Raw genomic sequence first — 25,547 nt, 5'->3', positions numbered from 1 at the left:
CGTCACGTCACGCGTACACGTCATCATTCCGCGACGTTTTCAACAAGAAACTCCGCGGGAAATTTAAAATTGCAATTTAGTCAACTAAAAAAGGCCGTATTGGCATGTGTTGCAATGTTAATATTTCATCATTGATGTATAAACTATAGTAGTGGGTTTCAGTAGGCCTTTAATATTGTTGTGCAGCACTTTGGAAACATTTTGTTGTTTAAATGTGCTATATAAATAAAGTGGATTGGATTGGATTGATCAGATACAGAATGTTGCACGGTGATGACAAGACGTGACACTAGACTTTGGGGTTCTGTGTAAAAGGCTTTTAGGGCTCTTGTGCAGCACGTTTGCAGGATCCCTGTGTGAAAAGAAGCAATTACAGATGACACCAGTGTCTCAAAAATGGGACGCGTCTCGACATAAACTTGCCAAGAATGAATGTCGGGATCAGTAATTATATATGTGTGTGTTTTCCATCTCGTAATAGTGTCGAGGCGCTATCCGGTGTTTCTTGGCCGACCTCACCGCACGTGGCTGAGACAAGAGCCTCTCCACATCCAGAGGGTCCTCCAAGTCAACCGAACGCTGTACATTGGAGCCAGGTACTGTGCATTTGCAGTTTTTACTTCAGCTGAAATACGCTGTTTGACCCCACAATGTTGCATCTATTGCTACGGTTGTCGATTATTCTAGTCAATGAGTAATCGGTTCTTTCATTTTTCATTAATTGGGTAATTGAAAAAAAATACTTTGTACCCTCCATGCACCTTTAGGGAAAATAGTGGAAAAAAACAAGGATTTTTCTTATGACCTTTTTTCTCTCTTTTTATAAATGCACATAACATTGACATTGCAGGTTAACCACAGGAGCATCACTAATTATATTAAAAAAACAAAATAAAACATGTGACAATGTATTCAACAATTTGAAAAGGTAATAATTCACAGTCAAACTATTTATTTATCAATCAATCAATGTTTATTTATATAGCCCCAAATCACAAATGTCTCAAAGGACTGCACAAATCATTACGACTACAACATCCTCGGAAGAACCCACAAAAAGGGCAAGGAAAACTCACACCCAGTGGGCAGGGAGAATTCACATCCAGTGGGACGCCAGTGACAATGCTGACTATGAGAAACCTTGGAGAGGACCTCAGATGTGGGCAACCCCCCCCCCTCTAGGGGACCGAAAGCAATGGATGTCGAGCGGGTCTAACATGATGCTGTGAAAGTTCAATCCATAGTGGCTCCAACACAGCCGCGAGAGTTCAGTTCAAGCGGATCCAAGACAGCAGCGAGAGTCCCGTCCACAGGAAACCATCTCAAGTGGAGGCGGATCAGCAGCGTAGAGATGTCCCCAACCGATACAGGCGAGCGGTCCATCCTGGGTCCCGACGAGCGGTCCATCCTGGGTCTCGACTCTGGACAGCCAGTACTTCATCCATGGTCATCGGACCGGACCCCCTCCACAAGGGAGGGGGGGACATAGGAGAAAGAAAAGAAGCGGCAGATCAACTGGTCTAAAAAGGAGGTCTATTTAAAGGTATACAGATGAGTTTTAAGGTGAGACTTAAATGCTTCTACTGAGGTAGCATCTCGAACTGTTACCGGGAGGGCATTCCAGAGTACTGGAGCCCGAACGGAAAACGCTCTATAGCCCGCAGACTTTTATTAAGTACAAACAACAACAAATGAAGATAAAATAATGTTAACCGCAACATGTGAATGTTAAAAAAAACAACAACATTATTTGTACATTTGGGGACGGCGTGGCGCAGTAGGAGAGTGGCCGTGCGCAACCCCGAGGGTCCCTGGTTCAAATCCCACATAGTACCAACCTCGTCACGTCCGTTGTGTCCTGAGCAAGACACTTCACCCTTGCTCCTGATGGGTGCTGGTTGACGCCTTGCATGGCAGCTCCCTCCATCAGTGTGTGAATGTGTGTGTGAATGGGTAAATGTGGAAGTAGTGTCAAAGCGCTTTGAGTACCTTGAAGGTAGAAAAGCGCTACACAAGTACAACCCATTTATTTATTTATTTCATTTACATTTTCAGATTGGGTTAGTTCTATTTTCAAACAAAGAAAACAATAAAAAGTTGTCTTTATTTTTAGGTTATCATGCCATGATTTTTACCAGTTCGGCCCATTTGGCAAAGGATTTTCCTCCATGTGGTCCCTGAGCTAAAATGAGTCCGACACCCCTGCTTTAAACGAATCAGCGAAGCTACAAAATACAATTGAAAGCTTTTTTTTTTTTTATCAGCGATCTAATAAAAAAAATAATTGCAGCCTTAGTTGCATCCCAACCGTTTTTGACAGTTTTGATGTGAAGTCATTAGTGTTGTAACTCTTGGCCAGGGGTGTCCAAACTTTTTCCACTGAGGGCCGCAGACTGAAAAATCAAAGCAAGCGGGAACCATTTATTTTTAAAAACAATCCAATATATGTATAAAAAATATACATTCAGGCCTCCACTGAGGCTTGATCCCGGGGGACCCCAAAGGGTTTTGGTAAAAATAAAATGTTAAAAATGTGTCATTATTCGGTATTATTATTTTTATTAGTATTCAATTTTTAAATATCTAGATCAACATTAGGTCTGTCTGTCAATATGACCTTTTTAAAGTTGTATACTCTTTTTGTCAAAGAAAACCATGTTTTTTTATGAAAGGAACACAAATAAACCCAATAAAATTTTTAAGTAGAAAATTTGAGATTATATAATAATTGGAGCTGTAAAAAGGTCAACAACTCATAACAACATTGATTTTAATTCACTATTATTTTTTGTGCAATGACTATTAAAAACAAAACATACTGATCCAAAGGGGTCCTAGTCATCCATCCATCCATTTTCTACCGCTTATTCCCTTCCGGGGTCGCGGGGAGGCGCTGGCGCCTATCTCAGCTACAATCGGGCGGAAGGCGGGGTACACCCTGGACAAGTCGCCACCCCATCGCAGGGCCAACACAGATAGACAGACAACATTCACACTCACATTCACACACTAGGGCCAATTTAGTGTTGCCAATCAACCTATCCCCATTCATTAAAGTGTTAAAAAATAAATTATAATTTTTTTTTTACTGTTCACTTTTAACACAATGGTCTCGAGATCAACTTCGGATCTATTCGTCAATTATACGTTTTTTTGTAGTTTATGTTTTTGTTTGTTCGTTTTAGGCCTTTCTTTGAAAAAAAACAAAAAAACAGCTCAGTTTTTTATATGGCAAACACAAAATATCCAACATTTGCCCGCAAAAATATCTCGAAGTGGAATATTTAATGTGACGTAATCGGAGCCTTGAATAGGTCGATAATTCATAATGACATTGATTTTGATTCACTTATTATTTTTTAAAGAAAGAAACAGCCTGCATGGCAGCTGTGGGGCGGTATAGCTCGGTTGGTAGAGTGGCCGTGCCAGCAACTTGAGGGTTGCAGGTTCGATTCCCGCTTGTGCCATCCTAGTTATGGCCGTTGTGTCCTTGGGCAAGACACTTTACCCACCTGCTCCCAGTGCCACCCACACTGGTTTAAATGTAACTTAGATATTGGGTTTCACTATGTAAAGCGCTTTGAGTCACTAGAGAAAAGCGCTATATAAATATAATTCACTTCACTATGTGTTATTAGAGTAAACATTGCAAAATGTTCCTGTTACATTTTACATTTGCTCTTTGATACCACTTTTTATGTTTTCATTTTTTTCCATTGTATTTTCAAAATGTGCCGTGGGGCCGTTAAAAAAAATGACCTGCGGGCCGCAAATGGCCCCCAGGCAGCACTTTGGACACCCCTGCCCTAGGCCATGATCTCAATTCTGAGGTCATGGTCTGGTGTAATATGAGTACAGTCAGCGAATAAATTGCAACACAGAACTGCTTAGCTTTTATGTCAATGGTTTTAATGGTTTTTAGGGGCCGGACAACGAATAGTGGATGTTTCGTCAAAAAGTGCCCCCACAGGTTATATTCCTTTGAGACTGCGTTTATTTAATTGCAAAGTAAACACATCGGCTTTCACACTGCACTGTCAATTAGGGCTGGGCGATATGGCCTTTTATTGATATCTCGATATTTTTGGCCATGTCACGATACACGATATTTATCTCCATATTTTACCTCAGCCTTGAATGAACACTTGATGCATATAATCACAGCAGTATGATGATTCTATGTGTCTACTTTAAAATATTCTTGTTCATACTGCATTAATATATGCTTATTTTAAACTTTCATGGAGAGAGGGAAACCACAATAAAGTCAATTGACAAAAACTGTATTTATTAAACAGTTATTAAGCAGTGGCACAAACATTCATGTCATTTCAAAACAGAAAGTGCAAGATTGTCAGAGACATTTTAAAACAAGCTCTAAGTGCACTTTTGTGCATGATGTCACTAAGATGACACATCAAAACAACACAAAATTAAAGTGCAATTTTTGTACAGAACGCCACTACAATGGTTTAAGACGAATAAAGTGCACTTTTGTGCATGATGTCACACGATATATTTCAATAATTGTCAAATAAAAATGAGCTGCATATTAGGAAATCAAATAGTGTATGCCAGGGGTGCCCATTACGTCGATCGCGATCGACTGGTCGATCTCGGAGGGTGTGTCAGTCGATCTCAAGCCAGGCATTAAAAAATAGACATAAAAATGAGCAATCATCAATCATACCAAGACTTTACTTTCGTCAGTTGTTTGACATTCTCGGCACCCGAGGATCTTGTGAGATGACGCTGGCTGCTGCGAGCTCATATTTAAGAAAAAAAATCCCTAACAGGGCGGACGCAGAGAAACACATTTTATTTCTAGAGACTCCGTACCTACTGTCAAAACTCTAAAGACCGACTGCACACTTCCTGTCTTCACCATAAAAGACCTGTTTCATCCTGCCTGTGCTAACAAAATAAGAGTCTCAGAAAGCTAGCGTGCACAAGCTAGCAAGCTACGGAGTTTGATGCCAATGTATTTCTCCCCCGCCCTCAGCCACCGCTTTCTCACTTGCTTGCCCACCCGCACACTCACTGACGTCACTCACCTGCTGCCAGACATTAAAGGGCCACACACATATGCTACTCTCATAACAAAGTGTTTAAAAACGAGTATGCAAGTTGGACAAATGAGATGCCAAATCCAACCACTTTCATGTGGTATTGGACAGAAAGGAGGACTTTTTTTTTTCCTCCATTTGAAAATGCGGACGTTATCAGCACCACTGTCTAATTCCAATCAATGCAAGTCATCAGAATCAGGTAATACACCAACTTATATTCTTGTCTTCATGAAAGAAAGGAATCTATGTGTGTTAAACATGCTTGTATTATCATTAAACACCATTAACTTGTTAACAAAAATGTCTCTTTCATAAATAAATAAATATAAATCATAAATAGGAATGAGGTAGATCTCCTCGACTTGGTCAATTGAAAAGTAGCTCGCCTGCAGAAAAAGTGTGAGCGCCCCTGGTGTATGCCTTTCATTATGTGGTAGGTTCTTGCGGACATTATCACCTTCTGTTTTTGACTATTCTTTTCATACGGTGTTGATCTGGAAATAGTTGCTTTGGCATTTTGTTGGTGTGGCACCGAACGGAGATGTTGACATGCGGAGTTTCAAGCATGTATTCTATAGTGGGTGACTTTTCAAATGATGCCACATTAGCTGTGGTGCTATTTTTTGTAGCAACGCTTTTGCCGCATAATTGTTCAACATCTTCCCGCTTGAAGTCAGACCACCGCCAGACGATGGGCCCCATGCTTTTTTTCCTTGGGACTTAATTCTTCCTTCATTTGTTACCAGATTCGCACCTTCTCTCTCTCGTATTACCAATAGCACCGCACCCTTAGCATCACAGCTAACGTTAAACAAACCAGCGGTATATCGAGTATATCAATATATCGCCCAGCCCTACACTGCAAAAACTGAAATCTAAGTAAGATGAAATATCTCAAATAGGGGTGATATTTGCTTATTTTCTGTCTGATAAGATAATTCTTCTCACTAAGCAGATTTTATGTTAGAGAGTTGTACTTATTTTAAGGTTTTTGTTCCTAAATTAACTCAGTAAGATATTACAACTTGTAGCTGTGATTTAATGACTTATATTGAGTAAAACATGCTTGAAACTAGAATATCAACTGTTGCAAAGTTGTCATTAACACTCAAGTATAAAACTGCTTTTTTAAAGTAATAATTTCTTGCTTCAAGCATGAAAAAAAAATCATGATGCCGAGCGCATATCATTATGTCAAGATAATGGCACTAGCATTTACTTAATTTAAGAATATTTTTCAACATATTGAGCAAAAATATCTCTTTTTTTCTACCAAGAAAAGTGCCCTTGATATTAGTGAAAATATACTTATTTTAAGGTATTTCTGGATTCATTGAGGTTAGCTAAATTGACTTGTTTTGGAAAGTCTTGACAAGCCACATTTTCTTGTTCTATTGGCAGATAATTTTGCTTAGTTCAAATAAAATACCCCAAATTTTTGTATTTTTTTGTTTTTGTTTTTTAACACTGACTTTTTGCAGTTTATTGTCGATAAATCCAATATTCTAACAGTATGAAGAAACAGAAGTTCCAGTTTTTGTTGAGGATTGATGTTTCTTCTTTTGAATTACTTTCCTTCCTTCATTTTATTTCTTTACACTTCCTTTTATTTAGGTCTGTAAGACTGAAAATATAAACATAAAAGTATTGCCTGCATTGTGTATTTTACATAAATAATTTTAATGATTAAAAAAAAAAATTAAACATAAAAAGCTACAAACTGCTTATAGGTAATTCTACAATAAATGCAATTCTTGATTTCTGTTGAACAATTTCGGTTGCCTGCTTTTGCCTGATCTTGTCTTGGGTAGGCGAGGTTTTTCCAAACAAGAGGATACTCCTCTGTGGCCCACTGGATGTTTGATATCCAAAAATCCGATTTGGAATGTACAGCTGTAATCCTAATCAGTTGCGACACATTTCCATGTCGTTTCTTTGTTGTGTTGCTGGTGTGAAGTGTAAGTATGGCGCCACAACAAGAACACTGTCAGCTCCATGGTCCAGTTTGTCCATCAGTCTGATAAATTTGCTGATCCTAGACGGACTGGCAATGGCGAGTGTGTGTGTCGGGGGGGGGACTAAGAGTGCCTGCTCAGCTGCATCAAGTTTAGACTGTTAAACAGCTTTTGTCGCTCCCCGGAGGCTTTTTTTTTTTTCAGCAGCCCGACTTCATACCTTTAAATTTACCGCACATGTTTTCCAAATTTTCAATTTAGCTCAAAACGTGCTAAAAATCCATCAGCGGCCATCACACCTACATGTGGTGCTGCTTATGGTCCGTCCTAGAAAACCTCGGGGGCAGCAGGCCAGGAAATGACCCAATCGCCGGACCCCCTTCGGCGAGTCCGACCTCACGACTGAGGAGTGAAATAGTAAATAAATCAAATCGTGGAAGTATTGTTCCAGTCGTTCTGTCTGCGCTGTAATCACGTGTGCTTCTAGCGAGGTAATAAAACTGCGTGTCAATTTTAACGTACCATATAAATACCTGGAAAGTGTCTCAGTCGCAACAACTGTAACAAGTTGCACATGTACTGCTTTGTTGAAAGTAGGGATGGTCGATATTAAATTGAAAAAAATTCAATTACCACTGATAGTCGCACATGCACTCGGTGTGGTGAAATTACCCTGTTATGATCCGCTGGCCGGATCTAATGTGTTGTGGACTTTTGAGTTGTTTTGTGCAGTTCCTGGTTTGTTCTATCACCATGGTTGCCTATAAGTTTCACCTGTTCTTACTTTTGACGCACACCTGCTTGTTGATTACCATCCTTATTTAAATGGGAACATTATGAGGAGACCCTGCCCCAAGTGGAGGAGTTCAAGTACCTAGGAGTCTTGTTCACGAGTGGGGGAAGAGTGGCTCGTGAGATCGACAGGCGGATCGGTGCGGCGTCTTCAGTAATGCGGACGTTGTACCGAACCGTTGTGGTGAAGAAGGAGCTGAGCCGGAAGGCATAGCTCTCAATTTACCGGTCGATCTACGTTCCCATCCTCACCTATGGTCATGAGCTTTGGGTCATGACCGAAAGGATAAGATCACGGGTACAAGCGGCCGAAATGAGTTTCCTCCGCCGGGTGGCGGGGCTCTCCCTTAGAGATAGGGTGAGAAGCTCTGCCATCCGGGAGGAACTCAAAGTAAAGCCGCTGCTCCTTCACATCGAGAGGAGCCAGATGAGGTGGTTCGGGCATCTGGTCAGGATGCCACCCGAACGCCTCCCTAGGGAGGTGTTTAGGGCACGTCCGACCAGTAGGAGGCCACGGGGAAGACCCAGGACACGTTGGGAAGACTATGTCTCCCGGCTGGCCTGGGAACGCCTCGGGATCCCCCGGGAAGAGCTAGACGAAGTGGCTGGGGAGAGGGAAGTCTGGGTTTCCCTGCTTAGGCTGTTGCCCCCGCGACCTGACCTCGGATAAGCCGAAGAAGATGGATGGATGGATGGCATTATCACAATTTCAAAAGGGTTAAAAACAATAAAAATCAGTTCCCAGTGGCTTGTTTTATTTTTCGAAGGTTTTTTTCTAAATTTTACACCTCCCGGAATATCCCTAAAAAAAGCTTTAAAGTGCTCGATTTTCGCTATTTGCGATGCGACTGTCCATTTCCCTGTGACGTCATACAGTGCTGCCAATACAAACAACATGGCGGTTACCACAGAAAGATATGTCCAGGGTGTACTCTGCCTTCCGCCCGAATGCAGCTGAGATAGGCTCCAGCACTCCCCGCCACCCCAAAAGGGACAAGCGGTAGGAAATATATGGATGGAGATCACTATAACACGGACATCAAGAAGACTGATGAGGAGCAGCAACGTTGCCAGACCCCTCCAACCGCGGTGGATGTCGCCAAACCTCAAACCGCACGTATATTGCTCGCTGTTTGCACCATTGCCGTAGCAACTCATGCAAATAAGTCAATACAGAGGAAGGTTTGAGTTTGCAACATTGTTTTTTAAGCGGTACGATAAAAAACTGCTGCCGCAAAAATAACCTCTGAAAATAAATGATGCTAGAAATGATGTCTCTGGAGTATTACAAAAAAATGTTCTCTCTCTCCGTTTTAAAGCCTTACTGCACAAATAAAAAGTCTAATATTATTGGCTGTATTAGCACATCCATAATAATAATAACAATACATTTTATTTGTAAAAAAAAAAGCACGTCACGTTGAGCAAACAACCTCAAAGTGCCACAGTGTAAAAAAATAGTAATAATAATAATAGTCAAAAGATATTAAAATAAATAAAATATAAAACTAGAAACACCCCAATAGCTAGAACCAGGATGCATGTCTATAAAAAGGCTTTTTCTTTTTTCAAACAGATGGGTTTTTAAGCCTTTTTTAAAAGCATCCACAGTCTGAGGTGCCCTCAGGTGGTCAGGGAGAGCGTTCCACAGACTGGAAGTAGCTCCGGAGTATACGTCGCACAGGCCGAAAATGCATAATAAAGAAGGAAAAAATCATTTATGGAATATAAGTCGCAAATTTATTTGATAAAATCCAACACCAAGAATAGACATTTGAAAGGCAATTTAAAATAAATACGTAATATGACGCATAAATAACCAACGGAGAAGGTGCCTGATATGTTAACGTAACATATTGTGGTAAGAGTCATTCAAATAACTATAACATATAGAACATGCTATATCTTTACCAAACAATAGTGCTGAACAGGACATTGTCATCACTTTGTAAAAAAACCAAAAAAAAATACAGGACGTAAAATAAGACATATTCTGGGAAAACGGAATATTTGGTTGCCCTACAGTACTCGAATGACAGTGAACTATGCTATGCATTTTAAGATCATTTTTTATTGTCATGTGGCGTATTCTGTATGATAAAGAGTTAAATGCAGCCTGCCATTTTATGTCTGTAGCTGTAATGATAACAAACTCTCTTTGTCTATGTCTTCCATGGAGGAGTGTGCACGACTCCAAAAAGCACAGTTGTGCATTTGACCTACTTTTAGTGGGGAACATTATCACAATTTCAGAAGGGTTAAAACACAATAAAAATCAGTTCCCAGTGGCTTATTTTATTTTTCGAATTTTTTTTCAAAATTTTACCCATCATGGAATATCCCGAAAAAAGGCTTTAAAGTGCCTGATTTTCACTATCTGGAAATCCACCCGTCCATTTTCCTGTGACGTCACATAGTGATGCCAATACAAAAAAAACATCGCAAGATATAGCAACATTAGCTCGGATTCAGACTCAGATTTATTTCAGCGGCTTAAGCGATTCAACAGATTACGCATGTATTGAAACGGATGGTTGGAGTATGGAGGCAGATAGCGAAAACGAAATTGAAGAAGAAACTGAAGCTATTGAAGCTATTCGGTGATCGCCTTCTAACCAACGATTGCATCTTTTGACCACTGGCGCAACTTAAATCGGTCGATTGGTAAGTGTTTGTTTGGCATTAAATGTGGGTGGAGGGAAAGGCTGGATGCAAATATAGCTACAAATATACGTACAGCTAGCCTAAATAGCATGTTAGCATCGATTAGCTGGCAGTCATGCCGTGACCAAATATGTCTGATTAGCACATAAGTCAATAACATCAACAAAACTCACCTTTGTGATTTCGTTGACTTTATCGTTGGAAATGCATCTGCTTTGAGGGTCGCAGGATATCCACACCTCTCTGTCACATCGCTATCGTCGGTAAAATGTGCAGAACAAACGAGGGACTTTCGCATCTTTTGACACTGGCGCAACTTGAATCAGTCGATTGGTACGTGTTTGTTTGGCATTAATTGCGGGTGGAGGGAAAGGCAGGATGCAAATATAGCTACAAATGAGGCATAACGATGCAATATGTTAGCATCGATTAGCATGCCGTGCTAATCGATGCACACTCCACGTAAGTCAACTTGCTCGTGTTGTTACACCCTCCGACAACACACCGACGAGGCATAATGTCTCCAAGGTACGGATAACAGTCGAAAAAACGGAAAATAACCGATCTGATTTGACTTGTGTGTGTAATGTGTTTGAGGAAATGGCAGATTGCTTCCCATTGTAACGTCACGGGTGAAAGGTCATCGCTCCAACAGCGAACAATTGAAAGGCGTTTAAATCGCCAAATGCACCCTTTAAGAGTTCGGAAATCGGTTAAAAAATACATATGGTCTTTTTTCTGCAACATCAAGGTATATATTGACGCTTACATAGGTCTGGTGATAATGTTCCCCTTTAACATATACACTTAAACTCTGCTCTTGTCCAGTGTAATAAATAAAATACGTTACAGGAGTGGGACAGGAGGACACAAACTTTAGCTACAGTACCTTAGATATGTTCCACAAACCCCAAAACCAGGGAAGTGTGCCCGTTGTGAACATAGTAAATAAAAACAAAATACAACGATTTACAAATCAGAGATGTCCGATAATATCGGCCGATAAATGCTTTAAAAATGTTATATTGGAAATTAGCGTTATCGGTTTCAAAAAGTAAAAGCTGTGGCTGATTGGCACCTGGCCTCACCTGGTGTCAATCAGCCAGCCACTATTTGAGACTGCTTTGTCCACCAGTCAAATGCTGGATTATTGTCGTGTCGTGTCGATGTCACCACTACCTGTCTTGTCGCTTGTTTACTTCTTTTCACTTGTTTAGGCCATAGTTCCGTCGTGTCACAGTAAGTGTTTTTGTTCTTAGCCAAGTTTGTTATCCGCCTTGTGCGCGCCTTTTGTTTGTACCTTTTTGTTCGGTTTTGTCTTAGTGTTAAATTCTAAAGTCTATCACCGATCCTTACCTTTCCAGTTACTACGCTCCCTCCATCGGCTTTCCGTACCCCCTCAGTGAGGCTCCTTGGTCCACAGGTGGGGACCCTCCAATTCCATACCTCACCCCTTACGGACCCTTGAGTAATGGAGACCTTCGTTTTCTTACGCAATGCCTGCCGCCTCTTCTGCATCTTGGGGTTCGTCACCAACAAACTCTGACAGACACACATGATGAATACAAGCGGAAGATGGATGAAAAGCAAACACCGAAAAAAAAGCAGTACCACACAGTCGTCGCTTAAAGACTCCGCCGAGAAAAAACAAGAATACAACAAAAACCAACCCGGGGTGAAAGCTCAGGTTGTGGTTAGGGACAACACGCGACAGGGGAGTTTGGTGTGGCGAGTCTGACCTGCATGGCGCACACTTTGCAGCTTGCAGTGAACAGAGGTGCCCTGTCTCAACGCAGAATTTCAGAAGCTCTGTTTGACTGCTAGGCCACTTCAAGCACTCACCACTAGCTTGCAGCAAATTTGTGTTACTCATACAAACACGTTAGAGCAGGGCCGATTGAGCCCAGTTTATAATTTCCTGTTATACAGTATACCAGGCAGTGTTGCACTAAACGAGGACTATGTTGTTCTTTACTTTTACTCTAGTATACTCTGGACAGAAGCTGTGTGCCTTCATTGTTTTTGTAGCTGTTGTTTTGAGGCATGTTTAAAAAAAAAATCAGAATAATGCACTTTCTTAGACTTAGACATAGACATAGAATTTGTGAAAGTCAAAGTATAGTATTTCCCTTAGTTGTAGTGGGTATCAGGATTATCTCAGGGAGAGCATATCCTACATTTCCAGCTGCTGTTTTGAGGCATCTTAAAAAAAAAAAATAATGCACTTTGTGACTTCAATAATAAACATGGCAGTGCCATGTTGGCACTTTTTTCCGTAATTTGAGTTAAAGTTGTTCTCTTATTTTGGATAACCTCGTTACATTGTTAAATGCATCCAGCAGGGCATCACAAAAAAATAAGCATAATAATGTGTTCATTCCACAACTGTATTTATCGGTATCGGTTGATATAGGAATCGGTAAATAAGAGTTGGACAATATCGGCAAAAAAGCCATTATCGGACATCTCTATTGCAAATCCTTTTCAACCTATATTCAGTTGAATGGACCGCAAAGACAATATATTTAATGTTTGAACTGGAAAACTTTATATTTTGCAAATACTATCTTATTTGGAATTTGATGCCTGCAACATGTTTCACAAAAGCTGGCACAAGTGGCAAAAAAGACTGAGAAAGTTGAGGAATGCTCATTAAACACTTATTTGGAACATCCTACAGGTGAACAGGCTAATTGGGAACAGGTGGGTGGATTGATTGGGTATAAAAGCAGCTTCTGTGAAATGCTCAGTCATTCACAAACAAGGACAGAGCAAGGGTCGCCACTTTGTGGACAAATGCGTGAGCAAATTGTCGAACAATTTAGGAGCAACATTTCTCAACAAGCTATTGCAAGGAATTTATGGATTTCACCATTTACTGTTTGTAATATCATCAAAAGGGTCAGAGAATCTGGAGAAATCACTGCAACTAAGAGATGACATTCGGGACCTTCGATCCCTTAGGCAGTAAAAGTGACATCAGTAAAGGATATCACCACATGGGCTCAGGAACACTTAAAAAAAACACTGTCAATAATTACGGTTCGTCACAAGTGCAAGTTAAAACTCTACTATGCAAAAAGAAGCAGCTTATCGACTAGAGCATGGGTGTCAAACTCTGGCCCGCGGGCCAAATTTAGCCCGCCGTGTAATTTCATTTGGCCCTTGAGGCAATAATAAATTAAAATTAGAGCTGGCCCGGCGGTATTATACATTGCAGGTGCCGCTGTATCACCGTATTCAACGCTAATTTTCATACTTGCCAACCCTCCCGATTTTTCCAGGAGAATCCCGAATTTCAGTGCCCCCCCGAAAATCTTCCAGGTCAACCATTCTCCCGAATTTCCAGCCGGACAACAATATTGGGGGCGTGCCTTAAAGGTACTGCTTTTAGCATCCTCTACAACCTGTCGTCACGTCCGCTTTTCCTCCATACAAACAGCGTGCCGGCCCAGTCACGTAATATATGCGGCTTCTACACACACAGAAGTGAATGCATGGCATACTTGGTCAACAGCCATACAGGCCACACTGAGGGTGGCCGTATTAACAACTTTAACACTGTTACACCACACTGTGAACCCACACCAAACAAGAATGACAAACACATTTCGGGAGAACATCCGCTCCGTAACACAACATAAACACAACGGAACAAATACCCAGAAACCCTTGCAGCACTAACTCTTCCGGGACGCTACAATATACACCCCCGCTACCAACAAAACTCGATTTTGCATATGACGATAAAGTTGTATAAGCCTTGCTTGTTCAATATTCAATGCAAAACTTGTTTGGGTCCCTATTAAAATGTTAAGTTGTTAACTTTGGCCCGCGGCTTTGTTCAGTTTAGAATTTTGGCCCACTCTGTATTTGGGTTTGACACCCCTGGACTAGAGCGTTGGCGCCGACTACAAAGGCGGACGTGCGCAATTTTTCAGGACTTATGCAGATCCCAAATACAGATCAGCAGGTAAGAAAAGTTGCTTTTGCATAATATTGTAAAACAAAACGCCAGATAATGTCTTACCTTATACACACACCATAATAATACTCGTATGTTGAAGCACGGTACAATCTATCAAGGTGTGCGGCTTCATAGTTTGCCAAAGTCGTACTAAAACATTTTGATGGGTGTGTGTAATGTTCTATATTTTCAATGGAACATCTAACATGTTGGTGTCGTTTACTTGAGTCATATTGCAGGCTACACGTATCTCTTATGTGTGACTGCCATCTACTGGTCACACTCATCATTTCACCATGTACCAAATAAAATAGCTTCAAGGTCGCTAACCAGAATTATTCCACACAAAAGGCGCACCGGTTTATAAGGCGCACTGTGGATTTTTGAGAAAATGAAAGGCTTTCAAGTGCGCCTTATAGTCCGAAAAATACGGTAGTGGAAGTATACAGGGTGGCTCACCTAGCAGAGTGGTGAGTAAGTAAGTTTTCCTCTGACGTAATCAAAATCCGCAACTTCAAAAGTGACCATTTGAGCACCTCTTCTCTCAAAAGTACGGTCAACTATTTTTGATTGATTGTTTGATTGATACTTTTATTATTAGATTGCACAGTACAGTACATATTCCGTACAATTGACCACTAAATGGTAACACCCCAATAAGTTTTTCAACTTGTCCACGTTAATCAATTCATAAGGAGATGATAGATTGTTCACATATTTGGTGCCAGAGGTGGGTAGTAACGCGCTACATTTACTCCGTTACATCTACTTGAGTAATTTTTGGGATAAATTGTACTTCTAAGAGTAGTTTTTATGCAACATACTTTTACTTTTACTTGAGTATATTTATAGAGAAGAAACGCTACTTTTACTCCGCTCCATTTATCTACAATTAGCTCGTTACTCGCTACTTTTTTTTTTTTTATCGATCTGTTAATGCACGCTTTGTTTGTTTTGATTTTGTCAGACACGCATTCAAAGTAGGAACTACGCATGCTTGCGTTTCACCAATCACATGCAGTCACTGGTGACGTTGGACCAATCAAACAGAGCCAGGTGGTCACATGACCGTCACACGTCGAATCCGACCTAAAAAGGTTGAAAAACCTATTCGGGTGTTACCATTTAGTGGTCAATTGTACGGAATATGTACTGTACTGTGCAATCTACTAATACAAGTTTCAATCAATCAATCAAAAGTGTAAAAGAAAAAAGACACTTTTTACTTCAACCGTACTTCCCGTCAAAAGCTTAAAGACTGATCGCACGGTTCCTGTCTTCACAAAAAAAGTGCCGCTCCATCGCGCCTGCGCTTAGTGCGCTAACAAAATAAGAGTCTCCGAAAGCCAGAGCATACAAGCTAGATAACTACGGAGTTTGCCGCCAATGTATTTATTGTAAAGTGTATAAAAACGAATATGGAAGAAGCCAAAAACCAGCGACATTCATGTGGTATTAGACAGAAAAGAGGAACTTTTTTTCTCCTCCATTTGAAAACGTGGACATTATCAGCACTACTGTCTGATTCCAGTCAATGCAAGTCATCAGAATCAGGTAATACACCAACTTATATTCTTGTCTTCATGAAAGATAGGAATCTATATGTTAAACATGCATGTATATTCATTAAAACACCTTTAGCAAAATAAATAACTATAAATTATATACTGTATATATATATATATATATATATATATATATATATATATATATATATATATATATATATATATATATATATATGAGGTAGATCACCTCGACTTGGTCATTTATTAAGTAATTGATTAACGTTGAAAAACTTATTGGGGTGTTACCATTTAGTGGTCAATTGTACGGAATATGTACTGTACTGTGCAATCTACTAATAAAAGTTTCAATCAATCAATCAATCAATCGATGAATGCCTACTGAGCCTATGGTGCTGTTGAGTTATTGTGGCTCAATGTGCCTTAAATATTTTTATTTTCATGATTTATTATTTAATATATATTATTGTTTTAGTTGCTTAAGAGATATTCCTGGCTATGAATTTGCTCATTGCTATTTTTATGTTTTTGTGCATTATTTGTTGCCGTATTAATTAAACAAACAGGTTACTCATCAGTTACTCAGTACTTGAGTAGTTTTTTCACAACATACTTTTTACTTTAACTCAAGTAAATATTTGGGTGACTACTCCCTACTTTTACTTGAGTAATAAATCTCGAAAGTAACAGTACTCTTACTTGAGTACAATTTCTGACTACTCTACCCACCTCTGTTTGGTGCTCATAAATAAGCTCTCAGGACAACACTTGTGTTAGCACGTCATTAAAAATTTAATTTTACACAATACGGGAGCTTTAAAGCAGAGCGCCTCCTGGAAGAGATTGAGTGACTTCCGAGGGTCCTCTGTATAACCAAAACCATTTGGGGAAGGTTTCAGTTTACAGAAACGCACTCCAAACAGGAGAGGTTAACTGATACGGCATGTGTCAGCCAAGCGGATGCTAATAAAATGCAAACCGCCGGAATGTGAAAGCGGAGCTTATTTAAGTTTAAAAAGGGCTAAGAGTGTTTTGCGGCTACCTGACGGGCGCTGATACGTCTGCAAAGAAACAGACCCTCTCAGTGTAAATTTGTGACACGAGCCCGAGCCACAGCGCAGCAGGGGCGTTTTAAAATAACTACCTACGCAATGGCAGCTTTGACGCAGCCCGCTTTGCTGCCGAGTGTGCGCCTCGATAAGAATGCCTCGCTCAGTCCCCCCCGAAACCTGTCACCATTAGCATTGATGCTCCTTCAAGGGTCCCATAAATCCCTGCTGCCCCGAGCACCTGCTGAGTACACACACACACACACACACACATATTTTTGTATTTGTTACCTTCTTGAGACCTGAGAAAAATGCCGACCTCTTTCGGACCACCCTTTCCAGATATGTAAATTTGAAGTACCGATGATTGTCACACACACACTAGGTGTGGCGAAATTATTCTCTGCATCTAACCCATTACCCTTGATCACCCCCTGGGAGGTGAGGGGAGCAGTGAGCAGCACTGACCATGATTAGTGTCATCACTTGTTCACACCTCCTCATATGGAAGGTACTTTTCATTGTTGATGTCTCAAAAAGCGTAGAAATACAAGAACACACTCACACACACACACACACACACACACACGCACACACACACACCTCCTAAGAACCCATCTTCCCTAAATGAAAAGCATTACCGTGAGTTTGGTTGCCTTGCAGGTGGAGTCAGCACCTCGCTGTGTTAAGCTCCCTGCGTCACTGCTGCCAAGTCAGTTTTTCCAGCCCCCTCGGAAAGATCCAAAGGGCTGATCCTCATGAATATAAACCCCAGCTAAGACTTCTGTTTACGCCGAGCGAATGCAGCAAACGCCTCATAAAGAAGGAAGAAGGCCTTGCTCATCGGCCAACAGGCAGACCGTCATGTTTAGTTGTAGCCAAACGTTGAACACAGGTGAAGGGCAGCTTTTTAAGGACCCCCATCACAGAACACATGTGTAAATGTCGCCTGATTCACGGTGAAAAGGTTTTACGGTCACGGTTCCGTTCACTTTCGGCACAGTAAGGGAAATTCTTTAAATTAAACATAAAACATTTTAATTATTACCATTTTCAAATAGGAATTGGTTACATGTCCCTTGGCATGTTTCACTACAATAAAGTGCTTTTGTTAGCCATCCACAAGCTTCTGCTTGAAATTTTGACCACTCCTCTTGACAAAATGGGTGCAGTTCAGCTAAAGTTGCTGGTTTTCTGACATGGACTTGTTTCTTCAGCATTGTCCACATGTTTAAGTCAGGATTTGGGGAAGGCCGCTCTAAAACCTTAATTCTAGCCTGATTTAGCCATTCCTTTACCACTTTTGACATGTGTTTGGGGTAGGGGTGTAACGGTAAGTGTTTTGCTAGGTATTGTGGCCAAACAACTCACTTTTTGTTTCCTCTGATATCTATCCATCTTCTCCCGCTTATCCGAGGTCGGGTCGCGGGGGCAACAACCTAAGCAGGGAAACCCAGACTTCCCTTTCCCCAGCCACTTCGTGTAGCTCTTCCCGGGGGATCCCGAGGCGTTCCCAGGCCAGCCGGGAGACATAGTCTTCCCAACGTGTCCTGGGTCTTCCCCGTGACCTCCTACCGGTTGGACGTGCCCTAAACACCTCCCTAGGGAGGCGTTCGGGTGGCATCCTGACCAGATGCCCGAACCACCTCATCTGGCTCCTCTCGATGTGAAGGAGCAGCGGCTTTACTTTGAGTTCCTCCCGGATGGCAGAGCTTCTCACCCTATCTCTAAGGGAGAGCCCAGCTACCCGGCGGAGGAAACTCATTTCGGCCGCTTGTACCCGTGATTTTATCCTTTCGGTCATGACCCAAAGCTCATGACCATAGGTGAGGATGGGAACGTAGATCGACCGGTAAATTGAGAGCTTTGCCTTCCGGCTCAGCTCCTTCTTCACCACAACGGTTCGGTACAACGTCCGCATTACTGAAGACGCCGCACCGATCCGCCTGTCGATCTCCCGATCCACTCTTCCCCCACTCGTGAACAAGACTCCTAGGTACTTGAACTCCTCCACTTGGGGCAGGGTCTCCTCCCCAACCCGGAGATGGCATTCCACCCTTTTCCGGGCGAGAATCATGGACTCGGACTTGGAGGTGCTGATTCTCATTCCGGTCGCTTCACACTCGGCTGCAAACCGATCCAGTAAGAGCTGAAGATCCCGGTCAGATGAAGCCATCAGGACCACATCATCTGCAAAAAGCAGAGACCTAATCCTGCGGTCACCAAACCGGAACCCCTCAACGCCTTGACTGCGCCTAGAAATTCTGTCCATAAAAGTTATGAACAGAATCGGTGACAAAGGACAGCCTTGGCGGAGTCCAACCCTCACTGGAAATGTGTTCGACTTACTGCCGGCAATGCGGACCAAGCTCTGGCACTGATCGTACAGGGAGCGGACCGCCACAATAACACAGTCCGATACCCCATACTCTCTGAGCACTCCCCACAGGACCTCCCGAGGGACACGGTCGAATGCCTTCTCCAAGTCCACAAAGCACATGTAGACTGGTTGGGCAAACTCCCATGCACCCTCAAGAACCCTGCCGAGAGTATAGAGCTGGTCCACAGTTCCACAACCAGGACGAAAACCACACTGTTCCTCCTGAATCCGAGGTTCGACTATCCGGCGTAGCCTCCTCTCCAGTACACCTGAATAAACCTTACCGGGAAGGCTGGGGAGTGTGATCCCACGATAGTTGGAACACACCCTCCGGTCCCCCTTCTTAAAGAGAGGAACCATCACCCCTCTGATATAACATGGAAAAAAATTAGACCTTCTGGAGGAAAGTCAGATGAAACAAAAATTGAGCGGTTTGGCCACAATACCCAGCAATATGTTTGGAGGAGAAAAGGTGAGGCCTTTAATCCCTTTAGCTATATTAGCCTTTGATAGTAGGCTAATAGATAGATGGATAGATAGATAGTACTTTATTGTTTCTTTCAGGAGAGTTCCTTCAGGAAAATTAAAATATAATTAAAATAATATAGCTAATATAGACACTTATATCATGTGTTGCCATCATTATGTTTCGACTCGGAGTAATGAAAGGACCCAGATGCAGAGAGAAAGTTCAAAAGAATTAAGCTTTTATTTTGAAACAACTTTTTACCTCCAATACAAAAAGGTTTTCACAAGAATAATCAACACGCGGAAAAATAATCCTGAGGATAAACAATTAACTCAAAATCACTCCACAAAAATAAGGAGGAATACTAATCTAAGGAAATTCTAACAAAAAAAGAATTGTGACATTCAAAACGCATTGTGATGCCCGGAGATATCACCTCAGGATGCAGTGGGACCAGACAGGCAGGATTGCAGGTAAGAATCTCATTTATTATACAAAAAATAAAAAAACACTTGTACGAACAGCAAAGTAAAGGCATGCCGGAGCGCACGAAAAGCTAAAGCTAATAGCTAGCACAAAAAGTCCAAGTAAGTGTCACAGAAGCGCGTGTCAAGCGCACAGAAGCTAAGGCGTAACTTAGCACAGAACCGACAAAGCAGAGATAACCAAACGGGACAGTTGCGCGTAGCAAACCATGAGCCAAGACAGAACTGAGGTAGAAAACAGTCTTAAATACCAAAGTAAACAATTGTCGTCAGGTGTGCGTCGAAAAACATAGCAGGTGGAACAAATGAGAAACCATGGCAACGAGAAAAAACAGGAAGTGCAAAACTCAGAACAGGAAGAGTCTAAAATTAATAATCAAAACACAAACAAGGATTCAAATATAGACAAAAGATGTGATCCGGGAATCGAATCACAAGAAGAATATCAATAAGAATAAACGAAAAGCGCTCCAACAGGAGGAAAAAACACCAAAACGACCTATATATATATATACACTAACTATAAATAACAAAAAAACACTCAATCAATGAGGCAATAAATTCGAAATTTGGAAAAAACAAAAACTCACCAATTAGGAATACGAAGGGTAACCAAGGACGCTCGAAGGAGGAAAAAGTAAACTCAAAATTACAGCCAAAAACTAGGAAAACAGGAGCAAGATAAGGAGGTGATCAATGACATGGACATGGACGCTAGAAAGGCACGATAAAGGAGGTGATCAAGGACATGGACATGGACGCTAGAAAGGCACGATAAAGGAGACGATCTGGCAACGGACAAAAAGAGGCGTGAGCTTAAATAGGATATGGAATGAATCAGGGATCAGGGATGACGTCAGACTGGTGACACAAGAGGAAGGGCCCGTGGTCTGAAACAAGAGGGTAGCTTTTCAAAATGCGTTGTACTTGTATAGCGCTTTTCTACCTTCAAGGTACTCAAAGCGCTTTGACACTACTTCCACATTTACCCATTCACACACTGATGGAGGGAGCTGCCATGCAAGGCGCCAACCAGCACCCATCAGGAGCAAGGGTGAAGTGTCTTGCTCAGGACACAACGGACGTGAGGAGGTTGGTACTAGGTGGGGATTGAACCAGGGACCCTCGGGTTGCGCGCAGCCACTTTTCCACTGCGCCACGCCGTCCCCTAAAATAAAACACAACACAGAAAAAGCAATACAAGACTTCCCTCACCGCGGTGTGACACATTATAAGACTTATATAAGGCTTTTTATGTTTTGCGGTTCAAGACAGATTGTTTTATTTTGTATTTTTGGTCCAATATGGCTCTTTCAACATTTTGGGTTGCCGACCCCTGAGCTGGAAGAATTATCCGGTGGTGAGGTGAAAGTTCTCAAGCCGGTCATACAGGAATGACAATGGATGTTTCTCTTGGGTGTTAAAGCATTTGAGGTATTCCTAAAATAATAGCCCGGGCACGTGCGAATCCGGAGAACCCGGTGGCTGAAATTTATGCACAAGTTCCAAAGAGGCTGAGAAAGAAGAGGCTTGATTTGTGGGTCTTCAAAGTAAGGTTGTTTAGGTGGAGGTGCCTACGTGGAGAGTTACGAGCCGGCGGGAGCGTTCAAGGCTGTGTGCACCCCCCAGAAACATAAATAGCTATAAAATCTTGACACCTTTCACACACCCTCAATCTTAACCTTGTAACACGTGCGAGCCACACACTCTTTGCATCTTTCAAGCAAACATGGCGCTGGCTGGGAAGAAGAAGCGGCATCAATAATGTCCTCTTCTCTGAACTTGCTGGGACGTTTTAGGTTGCCAGACACTCCTGACTCTTGATGCTGCTTTTGCTTGGCACACCAGCAGGACGCCATCATCACTATTCCTTTACACGTACTCCAAAAGATGTCCTATGCAGCAATCCAATCCAATCCAATTTATTTATATAGCACATTTAAACAATAATAACGTTTCCAAAGTGCTGCACAGCCATGTTAAAAACAATTGTAAAAAAAATAAAAAATAAATAAATAAAATAAAATTTAAAAAAAGTATATATATATATATATATATTATGCCCCACCAATGACTGAATAAAAACAAAAAATAAATGAATATAAAACCAATAAAAGCAATATAAAAACAAATATGATTAAAAACTATTTTAAAGGGTAAAATCAATTAAAACAGTAAAACAGAAATCAAAGTGTATAAAAAACACAGTGGACAACAGAGGACAGAGGACCACACAACTCATGTAGTGTTAAAAGCCAAAGAATAAAATCAATCAATCAATCAATGTTTACTTATATAGCCCTAAATCACTAGTGTCTCAAAGGGCTGCACAAACCACTACGACATCCTCGGTAGGCCCACATAAGGGCAAGGAAAACTCACACCCAGTGGGACGTCGGTGACAATGATGACTATGAGAACCTTGGAGAGGAGGAAAGCAATGGATGTCGAGCGGGTCTAACATGATACTGTGAAATTTCAATCCACAATGGATCCAACACAGTCTCGAGAGTCCAGTCCAAAGCGGATCCAACACAGCAGCGAGAGTCCCGTTCACAGCGGAGCCAGCAGGAAACCATCCCAAGCGGAGGCGGATCAGCAGCGCAGAGATGTCCCCAGCCGATACACAGGCGAGCAGTACATGGCCACCGGATCAGACCGGACCCCCTCCACAAGGGAGAGTGGGACATAGAAGAAAAAGAAAAGAAACGGCAGATCAACTGGTCTAAAAAGGGAGTCTATTTAAAGGCTAGAGTATACAAATGAGTTTTAAGGTGAGACTTAAATGCTTCTACTGAGGTGGCCTCTCGAACTGTTACCGGGAGGGCATTCCAGAGTACTGGAGCCCGAACGGAAAACGCTCTATAGCCCGCAGACTTTTTTTGGGCTTTGGGAATCACTAATAAGCCGGAGTCTTTTGAACGCAGATTTCTTGCCGGGACATATGGTACAATACAAAAGTGGGTCTTAAGACGAGACTTAAAACACTCCACTGTGGAAGCAGTTTGAACATGGAGGGGCAGAGTGTTCCAGAGCTTAGGGCCGACCACAGAGAAGGCCCTGTCTCCCCTGGTCTTAAGTCTGGTCTTGGGCACCACGAGCTGGAACTGGCTCTCGGACCTCAGAGCGCGCGCAGGAATGTAAATTTGGATAAGGTCCGAGATATATTGAGGTGCCGGTCCATGTAAAGATTTAAAAACAAACAGCAATGTTTTAAAATCAATTCTAAAATGAACAGGGAGCCAGTGCAAACTCTGAAGAATTGGGGTTATATGCTGGCGTTTCCTGGCCCCTGTTAAAAGTCGTGCTGCCGCGTTCTGGACTAACTGCAACCGAGAGAGAGCTTTTTGGCTAATGCCAGCATAAAGTGCATTGCAGTAGTCCAGGCCACTTGAAATAAAAGCATGCACGACTTGTTCAAAAAGGTTAAAAGATAAAAACGGTTTAACCTTTGCTAAAAGACGAAGGTGATAAAAACACGATTTTAAAACGCCATTGACTTGTTTGTCTAGTTTAAAATCGCTGTCTATAGTGACGCCAAGGCTGGTGACTTTGGGACGCACATCATTTTGCAATGGTCCCAAGTCAGTAAGGGCCGGACCAAAAACTAAAATTTCAGTTTTTCCCTCATTCATTATTAAAAAATTCTGGGCTAACCAAGCCTTGACGTCGCATAGACAGTTAAGAAGGGGTGTCAGGGGGCCGTGGCTTTTTGAAATCGACATATACATTTGGCAGTCATCTGCATAAAAGTGATAAAACACTCCATGTTTCTTAAAAATATCTCCAAGAGGAGATATCCGACACGCTCTACAAATTGAAGACAAAATTAATATTTAGCGACGCTCTCAAATCAATTATCTAAGACAGTGGTTCTTAAATGGGGGTACTTGAAGGTATGCCAAGGGGTACGTGAGATTTTTTCAAAATAAGAATAGCAACAATTCAAAAATCCTTATTGAACAATAGTTCAACAAAATATGAATGTAAGTTCATAAACTGTGAAAAGAAATACAACAATGCAATATTCAGTGTTGACAGCTGGAATTTTTTGTGGACATGTTCCATAAATATTGATGTTAGTGTTCTTTTTTTGTGAAGAAATGTTTAGAATTAAGTTCATGAATCCAGATGGATCTGTATTACAATCCCCAAAGAGGGCACTTTAAGTTGATGATTACTTCTACGTGCAGAAATCTTTATTTATAATTGAATCGCTTGTTTATTTTTCAACAAGTTTGTAGTTATTTTTAAGTATTTTTTTCCAAATAGTTCAAGAAAGACCACTACAAATGAGCAATATTTTGCTGTTATACAATTTAATAAACCAGAAACTGATGACATAGTACTGTATTTTACTTCTTCATCTCGTTTTTTCAACCAAAAATGCTTTGCTCTTTTTTTTTCTTTCTTTTTTATAATACATTTATTGACCAATCCAACAAAACAATACATAATAATGCAGTCAAATTCCAAAACCAAACCCGACCCAGCAACACTCAGAATAGCAATAAACAGAGGAATTGAGGACACAAAAACACGACACGGTACAATCCAAAAGTAGTGAAATAAAAATAAATATTATCAATATTAGTAACTATTTCAAAATAGCAGTGATTAAAAATCCCTCATTTACATTATCGTTAAAAACATTAAACCAAAAAAATAAAAATAAAAATTACAATGCCATCCATCCATCCATCCGTTTCCTACCGCTTGTTCCCTTTCGGGGTCGCGGGGGGCACTGGCGCCTATCTCATCTACAATCGGGCAGAAGGCGGGCTACACCCTGGACAAGTCGCCACCTCATCGCAGGGCCAACACAGATAGACAGACAACATTCACACTCACATTCACACACTAGGGCCAATTTAGTGTTGCCAATCAACCTATCGCCAGGTGCATGTCTTTGGAAGTGGGAGGAAGCCGGAGTACCCGGAGGGAACCCACGCATTCACAGGGAGAACATGCAAACTCCACACAGAAAGATCCCAAGCCTGGATTCGAACCCAGGACTGCAGGACCTTCGTATTGTGAGGCAGACGCACTAACCCCTCTGCATCGCATCTCATTAGCTGGACAACACACTGTGTCCAATATTTTACACAAAGATACAATAATTCATATTTTGGTTCATTTAATACTTAAAACAAATTTCAATAATGGATCCCATATTCCAATATAAGTGAAG

The 25,547-nt window shown here is 41.5% G+C and overlaps 1 protein-coding gene across 1 annotated transcript in view; it reads left to right on the top strand.

The window, feature by feature from the left end:
• sema6bb (sema domain, transmembrane domain (TM), and cytoplasmic domain, (semaphorin) 6Bb) overlaps nt 1–25,547 on the top strand; it is a 289,413-nt gene that overhangs the window by 117,767 nt on the left and 146,099 nt on the right. Inside the window, exon 3 of the mRNA XM_061888085.1 lies at nt 482–596. Coding sequence (XP_061744069.1) covers nt 482–596 — 115 coding nt within the window. The remainder of the gene's footprint in view (nt 1–481; nt 597–25,547) is intronic.

Source organism: Nerophis ophidion, linkage group LG26, assembly GCF_033978795.1.
Source record: "Nerophis ophidion isolate RoL-2023_Sa linkage group LG26, RoL_Noph_v1.0, whole genome shotgun sequence".
NCBI lineage: Eukaryota > Metazoa > Chordata > Actinopteri > Syngnathiformes > Syngnathidae > Nerophis > Nerophis ophidion.
This window is presented reverse-complemented; position numbering and strand designations above follow the sequence as displayed.